Genomic DNA, 22,026 nt, shown 5'->3' on the forward strand with positions numbered 1-22,026 from the left:
ACAGAAAACAAGCAGCAAGCATGCTGTGGCCAGGGCTGGAAGGAAACCGTGGAGCGGATTCCAGAACAAACAGTACCTACAAGGACAGAGCCCAGGACTGAAGCGGTTAATGGGAACACCAGCAGCAGATTACCGCTGAACACAGAGCTGGGCGGTAAGCAGGGGAACATCAGCGGACTGCAGCAACTGTTACAGTAGCATAATGTGCAATGTATATCATTACCATAATCAGATTCTTATCGTCATTGAATCACCCTGAAAGGGTTATTCCATGATTAATGTAAAAAATGTAAACCAGATATCATATATTGCATAACAATCCCTTTCTAACAAAGCTAGAACCAGTCCTGTGCCTCATATGAAACCAGAGATCTCCCAATTTATTGCTGCAGTTGCTCTGCTAAATTCTGTTCCGGCTAGCAGCTCAGGGTATGTGTCTTTCTCAAGGGTCATGTCCTTTCTGCTGCAGATCTAGCTCTGTAACTGTCACAGCTTCTAAGAGTAGATAAGCTGGTGGCAGTTGAAGGATAGTACTGAGCATCTGCGATGTTACTGAGGTTGATCACAGAAATAAAGAAGACAACAAACAGCAAGTGACGCTATACAGATGCATTTTATTGAATAACTCAGTAGCTGTACTAAAGTTTTAATTACATTCCTTTACAAAATAATTCATACCCATGTGCTGGTTTAGAAAATATAGAATATTTTTTTGTGGGACAACCCCTTTAAGTTCCTGCTCCTAAACTTTTCACTGGAGGAAGGTGATGTCCATTGACACTTCTTTAGATGCTGATTACAGCTTCTTTCTCTGGGGGATTTCTGCAGCCTCTGTGCTCCAATCTCATCCCCAATGCTTTTCTTGCATTGGTTTTATTTCTGGCCCATAAAGAAGGTCCCAGTAAAGAACCCATTTTGTCTTTATGATGTTCTTTGGCCCTATTAAAGCAAATTGAGTAATTTGTGTTATTATAGCAATTTTACAAATGACCTTACATTTTAGAGCTCTACAGCAGTCACCATAAAATCACAGGATACCACAGTAAAGGAGTGAAATTATGCAACTAAAGTTCACAAGGAGATCCTAGCTTATGAGACAAGGGATTGACAATGACATCACTACCAAAGTTATAATAAAAAGCAGAGCTAGGAAATAATTTTATAAAGATATAAAAAATAATAAATGATCTATTCATAAAAGGTGTACCTGAAACATGGTATGACATTAAGGGAATGTAAGGTAGTGGAAAGCAACTAAATTCTGCTAATATAAAAATGATCGTACATTGCTGTATAAACACAACTGACTAAAGTATTTTTGTGTTGCTATTGTGGCATAGATTTCATTTCATGTTTTCATTATCACCTATCGCCATCAGAAGTTCTGCTATACTACCGAGCACTGTGCTTCAGAGAATGTAACAAGTACACCATCTGTCATTCTCCCTGAAGCTACTGCCTCTGTTCTTGCTGTGTTGCCAAAAGAAGAGAAGTTAGATTGCGGCTACATACAGGACGTGGACAACAATCAGTCCCTTGGAAGTATCATGATAATGTGTAATATGTTCTGATCCCAGAATGACCTAATGCATACATAGATGCTATGACTTAAAGAAATGCCATAGGCACATTACAACAAAAGACAACTTTTTTTGTTTTCTTTTTTCCAGATAGACTAGTAGGATCAGCTAGGTAATTAATTTATTAAAAATGTTTTGTTTGCTAGATAATTGTTTCCAATTGAGTAATAAAGATAGAAAGATTGATGAGATAGAGAGATAGATAGATAGACAAAGAAAAAAGCACAATCCAACAGCACTCTGCAAACAAAACAAAGTACAATAATGCCTCAGTAAAATATTCTGGTGCTAAATGCTACGCTTATTTTGTAAATTTGAGAGTCTTGGCAAATACATTTTGTACAAAATTATTTGGGCTTGTCTGCCACACGTCAAGGTGATCTCTGCAAGACGGGAACCTAACACTAAGGCCTCCTGCACATGACCGTAGGTGTCCTATTGCCGGGAAACGTTCCGTGTGGATTCCGCATAATGTGTGTGGACCTATTTACTTCAACGGGTCAGCAAATCCGGAGATGAGGAATGGAAGCACGGAACAGAACCCTACGGAAGCACTACGGAACATGTCCTATCTTTTTGCGATCCGCTGCGGCTGCCCCACGGTCAGTGTTCGTGCATGGCGGCCCACATTTTGTGGGCAACAGCACGGCCACAGGGCGCACACGTTCATGTGCAGGAGGCTTAAATACTACCTGTTATGTGCATAACAGCCACCACAAAATTCAGGGAGTGCAGGTTCCATATGCATGCTGGGTCCTCTCTGTTTTTATAATTTTTTGTGCCAAAATGGCCTCCATTAAATTCAGGGGATGCAGATACCAACATGCATGCTGAGCCCACTCCATACCTCTCCTGGTGCCAGACAGCTTCCAATGAATGCAATGAGAGTCCACTCTATACCTCTCCTGGAGCCTTAAGGCTTCCAGTGAATGAGGAAGAGCAGGCTACAGCTTTATACTTACACTAATTAAAATCAGCCTATGAGGCAGACAGGCAGGCAGGTCAGGGGTGCAAGACTAAATGGAGTCAGCCACAACTTCAATACAAACTGAAAAGAAAAAGGGGGTCAGTCAGCGCATCCCAATGCAAGAAAAAAGCACAATGCAACAGCACTCTGCAAACCAAACAAAGTACAATAATGCCATAGTAATGGAAAATATTCTGGTGCTAATGCTACGCTTATTTTGTAAATTTGAGAGTCTTGGCAAATACATTTTGTACAAAATTATTTGGGTTTGTCTGCCACACGTCAAGATGATCTCTGCAAGATGGGAACCTAACTCTAAGGCCTCCTGCACATGACCGTAGGTGTCCTATTGCCGGGCAACGTTCCGTGTGGATTCCGCATAATGTGTGTGGACCTATTTACTTCAACGGGTCAGCAAATCCGGAGATGAGGAATGGAAGCACTACGGAACATGTCCTATCTTTTTGCGGAACGGACGGATCGTGGACCCATTAAAGTGAATGGGTCCGCGATCCGCTGCGGCTGCCCCACGGTCAGTGTTCGTGCATGGCGGCCCACATTTTGTGGGCAACAGCACGGCCACAGGGCGCACACGTTCATGTGCAGGAGGCCTAAATACTACCTGTTATGTGCATAACGGCCACCACAAAATTCAGGGAGTGCAGGTTCCATATGCATGCTGAGTCCTCTCTGTTTTTATAATTTTTTGTGCCAAAATGGCCTCCATTAAATTCAGGGGATGCAGATACCAACATGCATGCTGAGCCCACTCCATACCTCTCCTGGTGCCAGACAGCTTCCAATGAATGCAATGAGAGTCCACTCTATACCTCTCCTGGAGCCTTAAGGCTTCCAATGAATGAGGAAGAGCAGGCTACAGCTTTATACTTACACTAATTAAAATCAGCCTATGAGGCAGACTGGCTGGTCACGGGTGCAAGACTAAATGGAGTCAGCCACAACTTCAATACAAACTGAAAAGAAAAAGGGGATCAGTCAGCGCATCCCAATGCAAGAAAAAAGCACAATGCAACAGCACTCTGCAAACCAAACAAAGTACAATAATGCCATAGTAATGGAAAATATTCTGGTACTAATGCTACGCTTATTTTGTAAATTTGAGATTCTTGGCAAATACATTTTGTACTAGATTATTTGATTATTTGGGCCCATCTGCTACTAAATGCTATCTGTTATGTGCCACAAAATTCAGGGAGAGCTCGTCTCCGTCTGGCACCAGGAGAGGTATAGAGTGGGCTCAGCATGCATGTTGCTACGTGCATCCCCTGAATTTAATGGAGGCCATTTTGGCACCAAAAATGATAAAAAGCAGAGTGGACCCAGCATGCATGTGGAGCCTGCACTCCCTGAATTTTTTGGTGGCCATTATGGCACATAACAGGTAGGATTTAGTGGTAGGTTCCTGTTTTACAGAGATCACCTTGACGTGATGCAGACGGGCCCAAATAATTTTGTATAAAATGTACAGTATTTGCCAAAAATTCTCAAATTTATAAAATAAGCGTAGCATTAGCACCAGCATATTTTCTATTACTATGGCATTATTGTACTTTGTTTGGTTTGCAGAGTGCTGTTACATTGTGTTTTTCTCTTTGTGTTTCTTGCCATGGCAGCACGCACCTGCGCATTGGGATGTGCTGACTGACCCTCTTTTTCTTTGCTATGGATAGATAGATGTCTGGGAGTCAGCTTATTGTTACAGAAACCTTCCCCTAAGTAAGATTACAACACCTTTAAAGGGGTTGTCTCATCTCAGACATGTCACACTTTAAATAGAAATCTGAGCGGAACAATCCACGTCTCTCCTCTAACTTTAACCCGGAATTGCAGATCCCACACGGCTCTCCACCAATACCTCGATCTCAGCTGTGCACAAGCCCAAATAAAAATTAGTCCAGGACAATAATCTTCTTAGTAGAAAGAAAACGGGCGGCACTCACCATCGTGAAGATATGAATATTCCTTTATTGCCACATAAAGCAAGACACAAGCGGCACCGGAGCTAGGAGTCACTTCCCTGCACACTGGATGCAGTGATAGCCGTTTCGCGCAATATGCGCTTCGTCAGGCTGCTACAGGTGTGTGCACCTGCACTCCACCTCTTAAAGCACTACACGTCAAAGCATCAGCTGTGCAATCAGTGATGCTCTCCTGGTGCTGATACACATTGGTTACATTAAAAACAAACTGCTACATTCAACATATTTGTCACAGAGCATTTATATAAGTTACAACAAAACACTGTAATCCAGTCTATCATTTAGGCCTGAGTTTCCTATTGCCTGCGTCCGCAATATCCATCGCGCTTCACACTGCAACAATTGGCGATGTCCTCCATTCAAAGGAGGAGGTACAGAATCAATCCCTGCAAATCTTAATGAACTTACATCTCCAGCGTGCACTTCCCTAAAGTGGCAAGACGATTCGCTGCATGTATGAACGTGTTAGAGAACATTTGAATTCCGTGGACACTGGGAAGGGATCCCCCAGACTTATTGAACACTTTAGGGAAGTGCACGCTGGAGATGTAAGTTCATTAAGATTTGCAGGGATTGAGTTTTCTTTCTACAAAGAAGATCATCTCAGACATTGATGGCATATCATTAGGATATGCCACCAGTGTCAGATAGGTACTAGCCTCACCTCTGGGACCCACTCCTCTCTCTAGAATGGGTCTCCCTGAAGTGAACGTAGAGCAGCTGTACATGAGCGACTGCCCTCCACTGCTATGGGAGTTCTGAAAATAGCATGGCATGGATATTTCTGAAAGTCCAATAGTGGCGAATAGGGCGGTGGCTGCACTTAAGTGAGTAACATAAGTCCAGCCACCACTCCCTTAACCACTAGTGGACTGCCGAAAATAGCCAATAAGGCACTTGGCTATTTTCAGAATTCCCATAGCGGTGAACGTAAGGATGCTGCGCATTCGCGGCTGCTCTCCATTTACCACTATGGGACTCCCAAAAATAACCAAGCACGCTCACTCAGCTATTTTTGGAACTCTCATAGTGATGAGTGTGCACTTCACTTTGGGGGCCCTCTTCTGGAGCAGGTCCCAGAGGTGAAGCCCTAGAAATTAGACAATCTCTTTATGCATAAACCTCTATTTACCATATTCCTTTTTCATAAGACCCCAGAAGGTATTTTTTTTCTTTACTAATTGTTAGATGTATTACCTCATTAAGGTGCATGCTATAGAATTTGAAATTATTTAAATTAATATTGGCCATTATTTTCTAGTATTTTTTTATACCTGTTTTCTCTAGCCTTATGCAGAAATAAGAATAAATTTGTGCTTACGTTTATATCGAAGGACAGTCTACTTCTAAATGAGCATCGGGTTCAAATTATGCATGATTTTGCTAGTACTTGTGAATAATAAATGTAGAAATGTACAGTCATTTCTCTGTAATCCTTCACTAGTTTGACACTATTTGCGCTAAATAAAAACAGAATAGAGGCGATGCCGAATCATCTGGAAAATGCAAAAAACACATGCAATGTGAAAAGCACAAAGCAAAAGTCAGCATAAAAGTATATTATAACTCTCAGATTAATATTCAGATTTTTAAGAAGCTCAACAAATGGAACATGAAAAATGTTGTGGAAAGAAAATGAGATAGGGATTGTGCAAGGGAAAGTGGATAAGCAAAGGGATTGCAAGATCTATTTTAAGGCATTTTCCAAAAAGATCCTTAGGATAGGTAATCAATATCAGATCACTGGGGGCTGGAATCCGGCATCAGCTGTCATTGCTTATACCTTGGTATACTAAGGGAATTAAGTAATGTGATTGATAGACCCTTATTTTAATATTTAGAGGCCATAATGACATGGTCTTTTCCACAGGACAGGTACATAGCAAATGTGGCTTCAGAATAAAAAAAAAAAAAAGCCAAAAAGCGAGCCTGGAAACTATAAGTGAACCTTTAAGTTGAGGTTCTATTTTGTCTCAATAAAATAAGTTGATAAGGGATCAAGTCTGTCAAACTAATATGATCAGTTTCTGTAAGGAGGTAAGTTCTATTTCAAAACTTGCCTCAGTACATAAACCTGCACAACATCTACTTAGTATTGCAGCTTCATCCCATTTCCTTAATGGAAAAAAGCTTCAGTACCCTGCATGGCCACTACTATATGTAGGGTGTGCACATAGATGGGCTGAATAGTGCTGTGACCTTCAAACAACTGATTAGAGGGGGTGCAGAGAGCACTGACATCACTGCTACAGACGGGTAAACAGACCCCAGTTGGGACAACTGGAGTGGTGGTGGGATCTGCCAGGTACGTAATGATAAATTATATATTGCAGACATATTCCCTTTATTGTTCAGCTTCCTCCTGAAACTAGGTTTTGTAGCTGGTCTCCCTAAGATCAGCTTTTTAGTTTTTTTTAGTAGTTCTCCTAGGCATTGCTCCCGGTTATCCAGAATCCTATTTCACACTGATGAGGGACAACACCCTGGAACAGCCATCTGTGGATGGATAACTGACTTAGGTTTTCCCCTTGTCACATCCTCAATATACAGTGCCTTGCAAAAGTATTCACCCCCCTTGACTTTTTTCGTGTTTTGGTGCCTCACAACCTGGAATTAACATGGATTGTTTGATGATTTGCATTATTTAATTTACAGAACATGCCCACAACTTTGAAGATATTATATATTTTTTTTATTGTGAAGCAAACAACAAATAGGTCAAAATAACAGAAAACAGCAATGTGCTTAACTATTCACCCCCCTAAAGTCAATAGTTTGTAGAGCCACCTTTTGCGGCAATCACAGTTCAAAGTCGCTTTGGATAAGTCTTTATAAGCTTGCCACATCTAACCACTGAGATTTTTGCCCATTTCTCCTTGCAAAACTGCTCCAGCTCAAGTTGGATGGTTTGCGCTTGTGAACAGCAAAGTCTGACCACAGATTTTCTATTGGATTGAGATCTGGGCTTTGACTTGGCCATTCCAACACATTTACATGTTTCCCATTAAACCACTGAAGTGTTGCTTTAACAGTGTGTTTGGGGTCATTGTCCCACTGGAAGATGAACCTCCGTCCTATACTCAAATCACACACAGAGTGGTACAGGTTTTGCTCAAGAAAATCCCTGTATTCAGCACCATCCATTGTTCCCTCAACTCTGACCAATTTCCCAGTCCCAGCTGCTGGAAAACATCCCCACAGCAGGATACAGCCACCACCATGTTTCACTGTGAGGATGGTGCTCTTTGAGTGATGTGATGTGTTGGGTTTGTGCCAGACATAGCGTTTTCTTTGATGGCCGAAAAGTAAAATTTTAGTCGCATTAGACCAGAGCACCTTCCTCCATACATTTGGGATTCTTCCACATGCCTTTTCGCAAACTCACAACGTGCCTTTTTGGTTTTAGCTGAAAGTAGTGGCTTTCTTATGGCCAGTCTGCCATAAAGCCCAACTCTTTGGAGCATACGGCTTATTGTCGTCCTATGTACAGATACTCTAGTCTCTGCTGTGGAACTCTTCAGCACCTGCAGGATTACCTTCGATTTCTGAGTTTTGAAGAAATGGAGAACCGCACTCTATTTTTTCTTCTGGTGCCAGCCAAGGGCTAGAATTAGCCACGATCTATATAACGAAAATTGAGGCACACAGATTTCTAGGTTTTCCGTTTCAAAAGAATATGTTTATTCCCACAGTGGTTTCATGATCCAGTTGCCCAATACTTTACATCCAAAAGCAATAACATAAATCCTTGACCATACGTTTCGGTCTGAATAGACCTTCTTCAGCGGTCACATATTATCTGCAATTACATAGGAACTTTTTAGTCAACCAGTACAGAAACTCAAAAGTGATATGAAAAAAGGAAAAAGAAAAAAATGGAGACAAGAGGGGAAAAAAGGGGGAAGTACATATTAAGCTCTTTATACTAGGTCATGCAGAAAATAAATTAATACATAGATTAATACATAAATTAATGGTAGATAAAACATATTGAGCTAATTACAACTGGGGTAGTACATAAATACATGATAAAGGGGAGCTTTTCGGTAACCAAGTCCATCAATTTATTATTGTCATGATTCAAAAGATATCTCAACAAGTATCATAAATCGTGACACATAAATATAGGCTCTACTGGGGGATTGTCAGTAACAAAGTCCTTCAATCAGTTATTCTCATTATTCAAAGAGTCTTTCAAAAGGTATGATAAATATGAAATGTAAGTATAAACTATATGGTCCGGTATATAGGGAATACCACTAAAGGTGTGGACTAGTTAGATCGTTCCTTGGAAACATCAGTGGTCCTTTAAAAAAATTTGAATAAGGGAAAGGATAAACATTAGGTACCTGTAGCACATGTGCGGTGAGTGGCTGGGAGCTGGATATATGGCGTAAGAGTCTGTGCGCCACTATCTATATTGTATGGGCCACACATAGTTCCAGTCACGCGTGGAACACACTTCCGGTGCACATGTGTGCGTTTGACTGAGATGTCATGGGGTGGAATTTGCGTTCCCACAGCTGGGCAGTAATTATATAAGTATAGGAAGTATAACAGGTTGAAAATAAGATAAATTGATGTGGTGAAGCTAATGTAAATGTTGTTCCGGTCACGTGACATGTGGAACGCATTAGTGCGCTCCACAGTGATGTCAAGTGGGCGGCAGATGTCCAATTATGCATTCTAACAGCTGAATATTTAGTGTATCAATAGGTGTAATAGCATAATAATGAAAGGGGAGATAAGTCATCAGGCTGAACGTAAATAAGTGAGTATGTCCGTTACATAAATAAATAATTTTTTTGTATTTAATATGAAGAACTGACAAACTGTTAAAATTGAGGCTGAAAATCCATATAGTCAATACAAACAGGGAGGGAAGGGGTAAAAAAGGGGGGTTTGGGGTAAAAAGGGGGAAAGAGGGGGGCAGAAGGGAGAAAGGTTGTCTCACCCTCATCGTTGTGGATAAGAGGATCAGCAGGTCTGTGGAAAAACAATCTAGTGTTAGACCCTATACTAATCATGTATAATCATAAGAACCAAATCATACGTTAATAAAAAAAATCACATTCGCGATTTATGCGACGAGAGTGTTCCCAATTTATGAATCCCAAAAGCCTCTCTTTGTTTTAAAAGGAGTGTCCGATTGCCTCCTCTCCTGGGTGGATCAACCTGTTCCAGAATCTGGTATTGAAGTTGAGAAACTTGGTGTTTTTGTTCCACAAAGTGGTGCGGAATAGGTAATAAGGTATGACCCAATCTGATGGTTGATTTGTGTTTACTTATGTGGTCTCTTATATGTTGTGTAGTTTCACCAACATACTTAAGACTGCATGGACTTTTCAATAGGTAGATCACAAAGTTAGAGTCACAGGTAAAAAATCCTTTGATGGGAAAGGCCTGTTCTGTGCGTGGATGTGTGGCATATTCTCCCTTGATGACACTTGAACATTGGGCGCAGGGATATGTCCCTTGTCGTCGACTGTGTAAAAATGTCTGTTTTGGAATCTTGGTAAAGCTGCCCACAACGGCCCTGACTAGCTTATCCCTAATGTTGGGTGATCTCTTGTAACAGGTTAGTAAAGTGTGGTGGAATTCCCTTAGGTCAAGGTAGGCTTTAGCTAATAAAGGCCAATGTTTTTTCAAGGCTTGTTGTATTTTAGGTATTAGGGGATGGTATGTAGTTACACAAGCCATTCTGTTTCTATCTTTAGAGGTCTGGAGTTTCTCTTAGGCCATTCAAAGCATCATCTAGAACGTTTTTTGGATAACCCCTGTCTAGAAACTTTTTGGTCATACTGTCAAATCTCGAATTTTTTGTTGTGTTGTTGGTAACAATGCAGTCTACCCGTGTATACTGAGAAAGAGGTAGGGACTTTTTTGTAGCTCTGGGGTGACAACTACTATAGTGGAGTAGACTATTGCGATTGGTGGGCTTGTTGTAGAGGTCTATGCTAAGAGTTCCTGTCTGGTCAATCCTTACCAATGTACAGTATCAAGAAAACTGATCTCTTCTCGGCTGGTATGTAGTGTGAAGCCAAGTTCCCTGTGTACCTGATTCAAATCATTGTCAAAGTCCTGTGTGATGGAAATGGGTCCGTGAGTTTTGGTGGGCGGCCATCTCTTGGCAGGTTTGCTGTTGTGCCATGTTTTTTCTATTTGGTTATCATAGATTTGATGGTGCTCCTGGGGATTATCAAAGATTTGGATATTTTTTTATAACCTAACCCTGGCTTGTACTTCTCAACAACATTGTCCCTTACTTGTTTGGAGAGTTCCTTGCCTCTTCATGGCAGTGTTTGGTGAGTGATGCCTCTTGCTTAGGTGTTGCAGACTCTGGGGCCTTTCAAAAAAGATGTGTATATGTAATGACAGATCATGTGACACTTATATTGCACATAGGTGGACATCATTTCACAAATTATGTGACTTCTGAAGGTAATTGGTTGCACCAGAGCTTTTTATGGGCTTCCTAACAAAGGGGGTGAATACATGCGCACATGACAATTTTCTGTTTTCTTTTTCTAAACAATAGTTTTATTTATATATTTTTCTCATTTCACTATTGTGTTTTCATCCATCACATAAAATTCAGATTAACGAAACAGTGAACTTAAGACTGTAATGTAGCAAAACACAAAAAAAGTCAAGGAGGATGAATACTTTTGTAAGGCCTTATATGGTGGATCTGTTGATCTCTAAAATGGAGACACCCCTTTGCTTAGAGTGATATCTGGCTTTCACTGTGTTGAAGATCCATACCTGGGGCTCCACAGTTATTTTGCATTCTCCTGAAACTGGTCAACCTCTTTAATAGGAGAGGGACTCCACTTTCAGGACTTTTATCTGTTAGAAAGCAGACCTTCATCTACTGTATAAGCCACAGCAAAGACCATATTTAATTATTGAGTACTTCCCATGTCCATGCAGCTTATTATTTTAAAGTAAACTATTTAATTCTTCATTTTTCCTGTTGATGGAAGTTAAACACATGCTACAGGGTCAAACAGAGTTCATAGCAGGAACGCCAAACATGTGAACATTCCATGATCATTTTCTTGTCCGTGGACACTTTTTTTAGATGGTCTTTTTAGACACTATGGAATGAATTTATCATGCCTTCACTCCAGAATTCTGGCTTCAAAAACTCACAGAATGCTACTTTTTACATTCTTACACCACTCCAGTTTTGAAATAAGCGTGGAGAAGTGGGAGTGGTTAGCTATGTTAATGACTTTCACTCCAGAATTATCACTGATAATTCCCAGTGTCACTCCAGTAGGAGGATGGAGTAGGAAAACTGGAGGAACTTTTCTAGACAAACGTTTTAAGTTTAATGATTAGACAAATTAATGCAACATTTGATAAATTTGGCGAAAATTATGCCAATTTAGATTCATGCAAAAATGACTTAAAATATTATTCACGATACTCATGAATTTCCTCTATTTAATAAACAAAAATGACAGAAATCTCACAGGTTTTGTGGGAAGGGAAGGGCGGGGGGGGGGGAGTCATGCTAGGTTTTGATATGAAGCCCTATGACTCTGTGTATGCATCTGAGAAAATGGGCCTAAGGAATTTTATTACACATATTTTCTTTAATTAAGCAATTCAATAGTGATCTAAATATTATATCAAAAGAATATGATGCTTTATGATATTGTTATAGTTCTGTAAGCCATGCTCAGTTCTCTTGTATCATTCTTTTTTGGATTATTAAGCATTTGATTGAATACAGATTTTTTTCATATTTTTGGCCTTTGGACTTTTAAATATTGGTTTGCTGTGGTAGCAAATCTGTAGTTTCCATCTGATTTTGGCTGAATAAACGTTGCAGATCATATCAAAGACTTGTGATGGGAATCTCTTATTGGGTATTATATTAGGACAAAGGGCCCTTATTTTCCGTTGAATAGAGTCAACAAGTTTTAAATTAGAATATTGCATTTCTGCAGTAAACAATTGGCAAGAATTTTCAAACCATTTCGCACATGTATATAGCAACATTATAATATGTCGTGACCACTTAATGCTGGGTGTTAGGTACTTCATTTGAATATGGTTTTTCTTTTTTAGGGCTCATTTGTGTATCATTGTAAGCGTTGTATTTGTAAATCACTGTTCTTTTTTCATTACTGTATTGCATTTTGGTGACTATAGTTCATTGCTTTTTTATGTTGCCTTAAACTAATGCTTTATTGGACCCATTGGCCTCTAAGAATAAGTTCAAGAATGATAATGTAATACACCATGCATTTTACTGTTGTTTCTTCAAAGACAAAAAATAATAATATTTTCATAGAATATGACTATACGATCAAGGGCAATATGTTTTAGGGTCAGTAGATTTTGTGCTTCTTTTTGTTTTACAGGAGTATTTTTTATTGTTTTGTATTGTTTATTGTCAATTGTTGTAAGCCCAGCAATAATCTGATTCTATCAATCTGGGGTCAACTGCCAGGGAAATCTGCAATTTCCCAGCACTGTGGTATGTCATGATGGTCCTTCAAGTATATGGCAGCCATTGTAATGCTTAGACAGCTCAATCCACCAGAGCAAGAGCTATTGTTTTATAGCAGTCCTCTCATGGGAGTTTTAAGTTGGGATCCATCTTCTCTAACTTCCAAGGATCCTTAAAGGACATGTAAAGGGATTGTTGAGAACTTTTTTAATGACTTGCCAAAACATTTAGTGGGTCATTTATTATACTGAAATATGCCTATTTAATAAATGTGCCCCTTAGTGCCCAAACAAAAAAAATTATGGATATCAGAATTAGACACCTACTGTAGACACCAGGGAAATGAAAAGTGCTCAGAGAAAATTTACACTTAACTAAAATAATTGTCACTTTCCAGCCCTCTTGACTATGACATGACACAATGAGATTAGAACACATTTGTTTAAGAGCTTTGATTCTTTTTTACTGCTCCTACATGGACAGCAATCTAGGTCCAAATGGGGAGCAATATTGTTGCGATAATCCCTATATTTTTAGTGTGTTGCCATGAAGCCATAGGTTGATAGTTTCACTACCAATAAAGCAGCCTGCTAATATAGTGGATTTGAAATGGTCATTTGTTACTCCATTTTCTCATGCATTGCAATATCCCCCAATTGCTCATTTCCCAATATAATTTCATTAACTATATGACCACTATGTTCAGTTGATGCCAGTCACATGACCCTATAGAGCTTAGTGTTTCTTCCAGTGTCCACTGACTTGCCTCTGCATATTTCTATTTCTTCCTGGTCCTGGCTGTATCCCGACCTATCTCATTTGCATGGGCAGCATCATCAGATCACCTATACTGGCATAACAAAGTCACAGATGCCTGTCGAGGACAGGGTCATGTGACTGGCATGGAGAGCTGAAGATAGGGGCAATGCAGGTATTAAAATTATATTAAGAAATGAGCGATCAGAGGGCATCGTAATATACTAGACAATGCCTTTCATGTAATGTTAAAAAACGGTATGTGCCTCATATATGCTATTTCACATAGGAATATTTTTCAAATTCCCTAGACTTGCTTGATACATGCTTTCACATTTTTCTTGTGTTCATTTTAGCATAAAGTGACAGCAAATAATTATTTGAGCAAGTTGGAAAAAATACAATATTTCTATTATAGCAACTTTTTATGAAAATCTCAGGAGAGTAAAAAGAAAATCAGTCGCTTCACTTAAAATTACATTTTAATGGAGTCAGTCAGTTGTGGGTGCAAGACAAGGCAGAAATACATTCTAAGTATTCACATTATGAAGTAGTAAAGTAGCTTTATATTAGAAAGTTCAGAATACTCATTAAGATTCTAATTTGTATACAATTTTTTTAAACACATACAGTCATGTGAAAAAATTAGGACACCCTTTGAAAGCATGTGGTTTTTTGTAACATTTTTAATAAAAGGTTATTTCATCTCCGTTTCAACAATACAGAGAGATTAAAGTAATCCAACTAAACAAAGAAAACTGAAGAAAAGTCTTTTCAAGATCTTCTGTAAATGTCATTCTACAAAAATGCCTATTCTAACTGAGGAAAAAGATAGGACACCCTCACATGTATTCCCTCTTAAATTGGCTCAGATCTCACACAGGTATATCACACCAGGTGCACATAATTAGTAGATCGTTACTCTGCATGTTGAATGAGGCTTGCCCTATTTAAACCTCAGACATTTAGTTTGGTGTGCTCCTGACTGTTGAAGTGAGAGTGAGCACCATGGTGAGAGCAAAAGAGCTGTCAGAGGACTTCAGAAAAAAGATTGTAGCAGCCTATGAGTCTGGGAAGGGATTTAAAAAGATCTCAAAAGATTTTGAAATCAGCCATTCCACTGTCCGGAAGATAGTCTACAAGTGGAGGGCTTTCAAAACAACTGCCAACATGCCCAGGACTGGTCGCCCCAGCAAGTTCACCCCAAGAGCAGACCGCAAGATGCTAAAAGAGGTCTCCAAAAACCCTAAAGTGTCATCTCGAGAACTACAGCAGGCTCTGGCTACTGTTGATGTAGAAGTACATGCCTCTACAATCAGAAAGAGACTGTACAAGTTTAACTTGCATGGGAGGTGTGCAAGGAGGAAACCTTTGCTTTCCAAGAGAAACATCGAGGCCAGACTGACATTTGCCAGAGATAAAGTTGACAAAGACCAGGACTTCTGGAATAATGTTCTTTGGACAGATGAGTCCAAAATTGAATTATTTGGACACAACAGCAGAGGACATGTTTGGCGTAAACCAAACACAGCATTCCAAGAAAAGAACCTCATACCAACTGTGAAGCATGGAGGTGGAAGTGTCATGGTTTGGGGCTGCTTTGCTGCAGCAGGACCTGGTCAGCTCACCATCATAGAATCCACGATGAATTCTACTGTGTATCAGAAGGTGCTTGAAGAACATGTGAGACCATCAGTTAGAAAATTAAAGCTGAAGCGGAACTGGACCATGCAACATGACAATGACCCAAAACATACTAGTAAATCAACCAAAGATTGGCTGAAAAAGAAGAAATGGAGAGTCCTGGAATGGCCAAGTCAAAGTCCAGATTTGAATCCCATTGAGATGCTGTGGGGTGACTTGAAAAGGGCTGTACGTGCAAGAAACCCCTCAAACATCTCACAGCTGAAAAAGTTCTGCATTGAGGAGTGGGGTAAAATTTCCTCAGACCGATGTCGAAGACTGGTAGATGGCTACAAGAACCGTCTCACTGCAGTTATTTCAGCCAAAGGAGGTAACACTCGCTATTAGGGGCAAGGGTGTCCTATCTTTTTCCTCAGTTAGAATAGGCATTTTTGTAGAATGACATTTACAGAAGATCTTGAAAAGACTTTTCTTCAGTTTTCTTTGTTTAGTCGGATTACTTTAATCTCTCTGTATTGTTGAAACGGAGATGAAATAACCTTTTATTAAAAATGTTACAAAAAACCACATGCTTTCAAAGGGTGTCCTAATTTTTTCACATGACTGTATGTAGACATATACTCAAGATTTATTTAATAACACCAACAACTACCCCACCAACCCAAATAATATGCAGACAAGATTCAAAATTTTATGCAACTAGGGACGGATTGGCCATGTACCTAACCAAGAATTTTCCCAGTGGGCCACCAGCAATATGTCACACTCATTCACATCGCAGGAAGCCAATCCTGCTAAGCAAGACCAGCATGGAAGTCCCTGCACTGCTTAGGAGTCCACTGACTGACTTCAAATATGGCTAACTCCACATACGGAGACACTGCTCTGGGAGTTCTATCCCGACTGCATATATACCTATTTCCATACATAGAGTCATCCCTGGGGTTATATCCAAACACTCTGACAGTGTATGGGGATACCTTTGTATATTTTGAATTTCCTTTTGGTGTCTGGAGCCAATCCGTCATGCTCGTGTGAAAGAGGCCGAAAGCCCTAGTTATAGTGGGGAATTATTTTAACCCCTTCTCGACTTCTGCCATACAAGTACATAAAAAAAAGTCGGTACTTTGAACATGGGTACAAAGTAAAATGTGCCTGCTGCTTTACACAGCAGAGACCTAGAAGCATTGTCTGCAATCTGCAATAAAGCCAACCACAGACAATTAACCCATCAAATGCTGTGGTGAATTGCAACCATAGCATCTGAGACATCATTTCCCGGAGCTCTGCACTTCCGGGGTCTGAATCTATCCCCTGTGCCAATATTGAAGGAGTTGTTCTATTGCTATGGCAACTGGGCTTTTAGAAGATTCCAAGACCTGCCATAGTGTGTTTCCATGGAGACTTGCCTGTGACAGTAAGCTTCCTATAGGTTTTAATAGTATTGCATTGCAGTCCATGGGAGAAACAATCAGATGATTGCATGTTAAAGTCCCCTAAGGGGACTTAAATGAAAAAAAAAAAGTGAAACAAAGTTTGTAAAACTATAAAAAAAATCCCCATAATTTCCCCATATTAAAAACTAAAATAACTATAAAAAATAAAGCTCATTGTCCATACTATTAAATATACATGTATTTGTTCCATACGGTGAACACTGTAATGTTAAAATAATCAAAATGGCGGATTTGCTGTTTTCATATCACATTATTTTTCATAAAGCTGAATAAACAGTGATCAAAAAGGCATATACATTCCAAAAGGGTATCAATAAAAACTGCAGATTGCCCCAGAAAATCCCTGCCTACTTAGCTTAGCCACATATTCTACCAGTTTGGCTCCGCCTACATCATGGGGCAACTTCTACATTTTTCTCCAGGGCCATTTCAGTTCCCAATCCGCCCTTAAATGCAACCTATACCAATATATACACTTCTATCCAAAGTTACAAACCAAAGCATGTGATGGAGGAGAAAGGTTAAACCCAAAATTAAGTTAGAAAAATAGCCATACAGATATCAAGATATAGGTATCACCATTAATTGAAACGTTACACAGCCTTCTAAGGCTATATTTTATACTACCCACATATCATCCAGTGATGCCCAAATATCTAATTGTAAGCAGCACAGCCTATATACAGTGCAAAGAAAGTAAGTATGGGTCAGATGTAGGAGAGCTTTATTATGTTATGTGAGTGGAATTGGTGTGTTTTAATGGGAAAGGAGGCATAGCTTGGCCCAACATAAGTCATTTTGCGAAAATTGGTGAATCTTTAGACTGTCTAGTTTTAGTTTACACTGTCTAATTATTAGAAAAGATTTGCAAGTCTGCCCTATTGTATTTGTTGGTAACTCCCCACCAATCTTAATTGGATGTTATTTCAAGATGAGACATGACAAGTAACCATCGTACCTCAAAGCAAAACTTGGAAAGGGGCCCTACTATACCATGGCTAACTTTGGCAGCAAATTCAGAGAAGATAATGCACAAACTGATATAATAATAGAAGGATGATACAAACAGTGATGTTATAGTACAGGGATAATAAACAGTGTTGTCACGGTATAGAGATAATGATGAATACAGTGATGTGACCAGTAGTAGTATTAGTATTAGTGCTGGGTACCTAGCAACCACATGACTTCCAGTTTGGTGACCACTGTAAGAGCATTTACTAAAGTGGTTACAAGAAGTACAATCTGCTGTATGAGGGATTCTCTCTCCCCAAGATATTTTACTGTAGGGTGACCCCCACTCAAGTACCTTGAAATATGAAAGAATAGAAATTGTGCTTTGAAGTGAATTTCTAGCCTGTAGACTGAGGTATAAGCGATAAAGGACAAAATGTTTTTCTCCATTGTGACTAAGCCACAGTTCAGCAGTAAGTGTCACTGTAAATTTATAATTTCATATATGTTCTTTTCAAATTATTTGCAAAAAAAATCTCAATTGTTATATTTCAATAAGAGGCCAACTTGCCAGTAAAGCATTTGTTTAGAGCATGTGTCTTAATTAGCATTATTTTGCAGCAGGCCTGACCAGGCTTGCTTGTTGTGTGTTACGTACCAGCACGCGCAAGCCCTTTTTTCTGCTCGCTGCAGACCTACTTCTTCTGATCGGCATCTAATTCCTGTGGCCTTTGTGTCTGAGAAATGGTTTGAAATCTCCTGCTGACTGGCTGAAGTCTGTTTTTCTTCCTGATGGCAGGGCAGACGCCTTGTTTCTATATACTGGTACGTACCGCTCTTCAAAAACATAATACAAATTAAATATTCTGAAATTTTGTCAGGTAAAATATTTATGCATTTTTGTACCTGATGTCTACTCAGGGAGTAGTTTACCTTGGAGCTAAACCAATATTGAATTCATAGAGAGCGTTACAAATATATGCATTAATATTGTATTAATATAGTAGAATGCTGAAAGTCAGTTATTTTTATTTTGTGAAATGTGGCAAAATTTGTCAATTGCAAAGCAAAAATTGTACTGCATTAAATATTCCCACCAATAAATAGAATTTTTGAGCTTTAGAGTACATAACATGGCACATAGACAAATGTTCTAGCACACCACGTCGTCAGACCAGGTACTGCTAGTAAAAACTGTTATAGTTTTTATGATAAGTTATCATATGGTACAAAAATTGATTTTGTTCCAATGAGTTAATATACAAATTAATGAACTCTATGAATCAGAAAGGATATTGGTTTGGCCCAATGTATATATTTAATATTTCATAGTGATATAATCTGTCTAATAAATACAACATATGATATTTGCAAAGTCATAAAATGAATATATACATGTGCACAATCTGAATTCACTAATTAGGATATCTTAAAGGGTTTGTCAGCAGATCTTTGTAAAATTATTGATGGCACTTGATGACCACTAATGACACTATTTATGATCAAGTTGAATTTTGCTTTTCAGAAGGATCTGTCCAGAATTTCAAATATTTGAGATTACAAAAAAAATAAAAATGTTTGGCTTTTTTGTTCCAGAAAAAGTACCCTCTTATTCACAGGCTGTTTGTGGTATTGAAGCTTAGGTCCAAGTAGTTAAAAAATAAAATAAAATATGAAGTTCCAAGATTAATAACTCTTCAATCAAAACCTAAAACTAGAATATGCATAACACATGAAACATACCTAGTGCCCTCTGTTCCTCTCATGCTTCCTACATTTCTCCATTGTGTTCCCCAGTCAGATTCCTCCTTCTCAGACTTTTCCATACATAGCGCTGTCGGAAATTCTAAGGCATGCCCCCTGCTACACTATTGGTGCTAGTAGAGATCTCTTGAAATGCGATTAGGGTAAAAATCTAACAAATTGATTGTCAGATTCGATTTGGATATGCATACATTTTGATCTAAATAAAAAATGATCAGATTGTTCTGAAAAGTTGCATATTACACTCTTAAGTCTCCTAGGACTCCAACCAATTTCAAGCTGTTTATTACCAAGATGCCATTAGTAATGCCAGAGTGTCAGTGAAAAAAAATGGCTGGTAGCAAGTGGTAACAAAAAACATGTTAAGCAACACACTGCATTGTTGGATTTCCTTTTATCCTTTTGTAAAGTAGCTGCTGCCAATTTGAGAGATTTGAGAGTCGAATAGCAAAATATTTGGATTCAGCCAGAATATAGATTTTTAGGAAATTTAAGATGAATTTGATAAGTTTAAAATCAATTTGCTCATCTCTAGTACTGGTTCATCTCAGACAGTGCCATTCATTTTGAAAAAAGCCTAAAAGAGGACCAGAATGGAGGCAAGGAGATCAGCATGGGAGGAATGGAGGACTCTAGCCTTAAGAATGCCATAATAATGTGCATCTATTCAATTATAAATATAAAGACATTTTAGCAATATACAGGTCAAACTCAAAATTTTTTAATATTGTGCAAAGTTCATTTATTTCAGTAATGCAACTTAAAAGGTGAAACTAATATATGAGATAGACTCATTACATGCAAAGTGAGATATTTCAAGCCTTTATTATAATTTGGATAATTATGGCTTACAGCTTATGAAAACCCCCACAATCTCACGTACCCTTTTCTCAAGGGGTATGGATTAATTAGCTGACTAGAGTGTGACACTTTGCGCCTAGAATATTGAACCTTTTCACAAAATTCTAATTTTAAGTTGCATTAATGCAATTCCTTTTAAGTTGCATTACTGAAATAATTACTTTTGCACGATATTCAAATTTTTCGACTTTCACCTGTATATATATAGTATATCAGGTATTTGTGAGATCATAACACTGCCATCTTCCTGAGAATGCTGTCTCCTGGTACATTGGTGTATGGATTTACTTGCATTAAAAACAGTTTTATCCTCAAATGCAAGTTGACACTTGACCATCATAGTGCCATTATATCCCCCAGGTGGGGCAATGATGCAGTAATGGGCCTTTATTACCACAGGGTCCAAAAGGTTCAACAGAAAATAACCCTATTTAGCACAATCCTATTCCACTCACTTGCCATCGGGATCTATTTAATAGGAATTTTATGACTATTCTAGACCTTATTGATATGTCTTGTGTATCTGTAACAAAGATTAATATGACATTAAAAGTCAATAGGAATATGTTGTATATAGATGGAAGATAGAATTATTTCTTCTAAGTGTCCCAAGGACCCCTAGATGTTGCTTAAATGTAATCCTGCAATATTTTTGTAACTTGAATGTCTAAAATCATGACTGATGGTCTGAATCAGCAGGTTAGCAAATGTAGGTGAGGTTGGATTTTGTACTGGAAGAGTAAGTAGTGTTTTGTTTTTAATCTCAGCACAGTATAGGCGTGAATGGGCTAGCCAGTTACTTTAAATATCTGCATCTTCGTCTCCATCTGAATTTTCAGGAATGTTTTCCTTCAACTCTTTTTAATTTCTATAATCTTTAGTGTTGATCGAGCACCAAAGTGCTCGGGTGCTCTGGTGCTCGAATAGAACACTTTGGAATGCACGGGTGCTCTACAGAGCACCAGAGCACAATGGAAGTCAATGGAAGAACCAGAGCATTAAACCAGGCACCCCCTGCTCTGAAGAGGGGAGGGTGTCTGGTTCACAGGAAAAGTTCAGAAATTGATGGAAACACCACTGAAATGGTTCGGGAACAGCATAGGGAGGATACCTGAATGCATCTTAGACTCTCAGGTCGCTGCTGGGAACGATTTTATCCGAGTAGTACACCACTTTTACGGACTGACGATAATATGCACAAAACCAAAGCTAAAATCAATTTTAGAGGAAAAATTGTTAGGAAACATTCTTTCCTGTATATTTACATGTATATAAAGTGCAAGTGCTGCCAAAAATTACAAGGAAGAGGCACTCCAATACACCTGTATATCACATAAAGGAGGGTCTCATTAACATTGTGGTACAATTGTTCAGGTAGAGGGACTCCTACACTCATAAAGCCAATGCAATAAGTGAAAGGGCTGCCAAAAATTACAAGGAAATGGTACTCCAATACACCCTTTATTACACATTAAGGAGGGCATCATACACACCCTTTAAAAATGATGATTGATGGCCTGCTGGTGACCCTCAAAAACATTAGGATCAAACATTAGGGGTGAGGGTCTGCTGCTGA

General features: G+C 39.0%; 1 protein-coding gene across 1 annotated transcript in view; it reads left to right on the forward strand.

Annotated features, from left to right (window-relative positions):
* Positions 1–18,591, forward strand: part of AJAP1 (adherens junctions associated protein 1) — a 245,785-nt gene extending 227,194 nt beyond the window's left edge. Inside the window, 1 exon segment of the mRNA XM_044278372.1 lies at positions 18,519–18,591. Coding sequence (XP_044134307.1) covers positions 18,519–18,591 — 73 coding nt within the window.
* The last annotated feature ends 3,435 nt before the right edge of the window (positions 18,592–22,026 follow it).

Source organism: Bufo gargarizans, chromosome 2 (assembly GCF_014858855.1).
Source record: "Bufo gargarizans isolate SCDJY-AF-19 chromosome 2, ASM1485885v1, whole genome shotgun sequence".
NCBI lineage: Eukaryota > Metazoa > Chordata > Amphibia > Anura > Bufonidae > Bufo > Bufo gargarizans.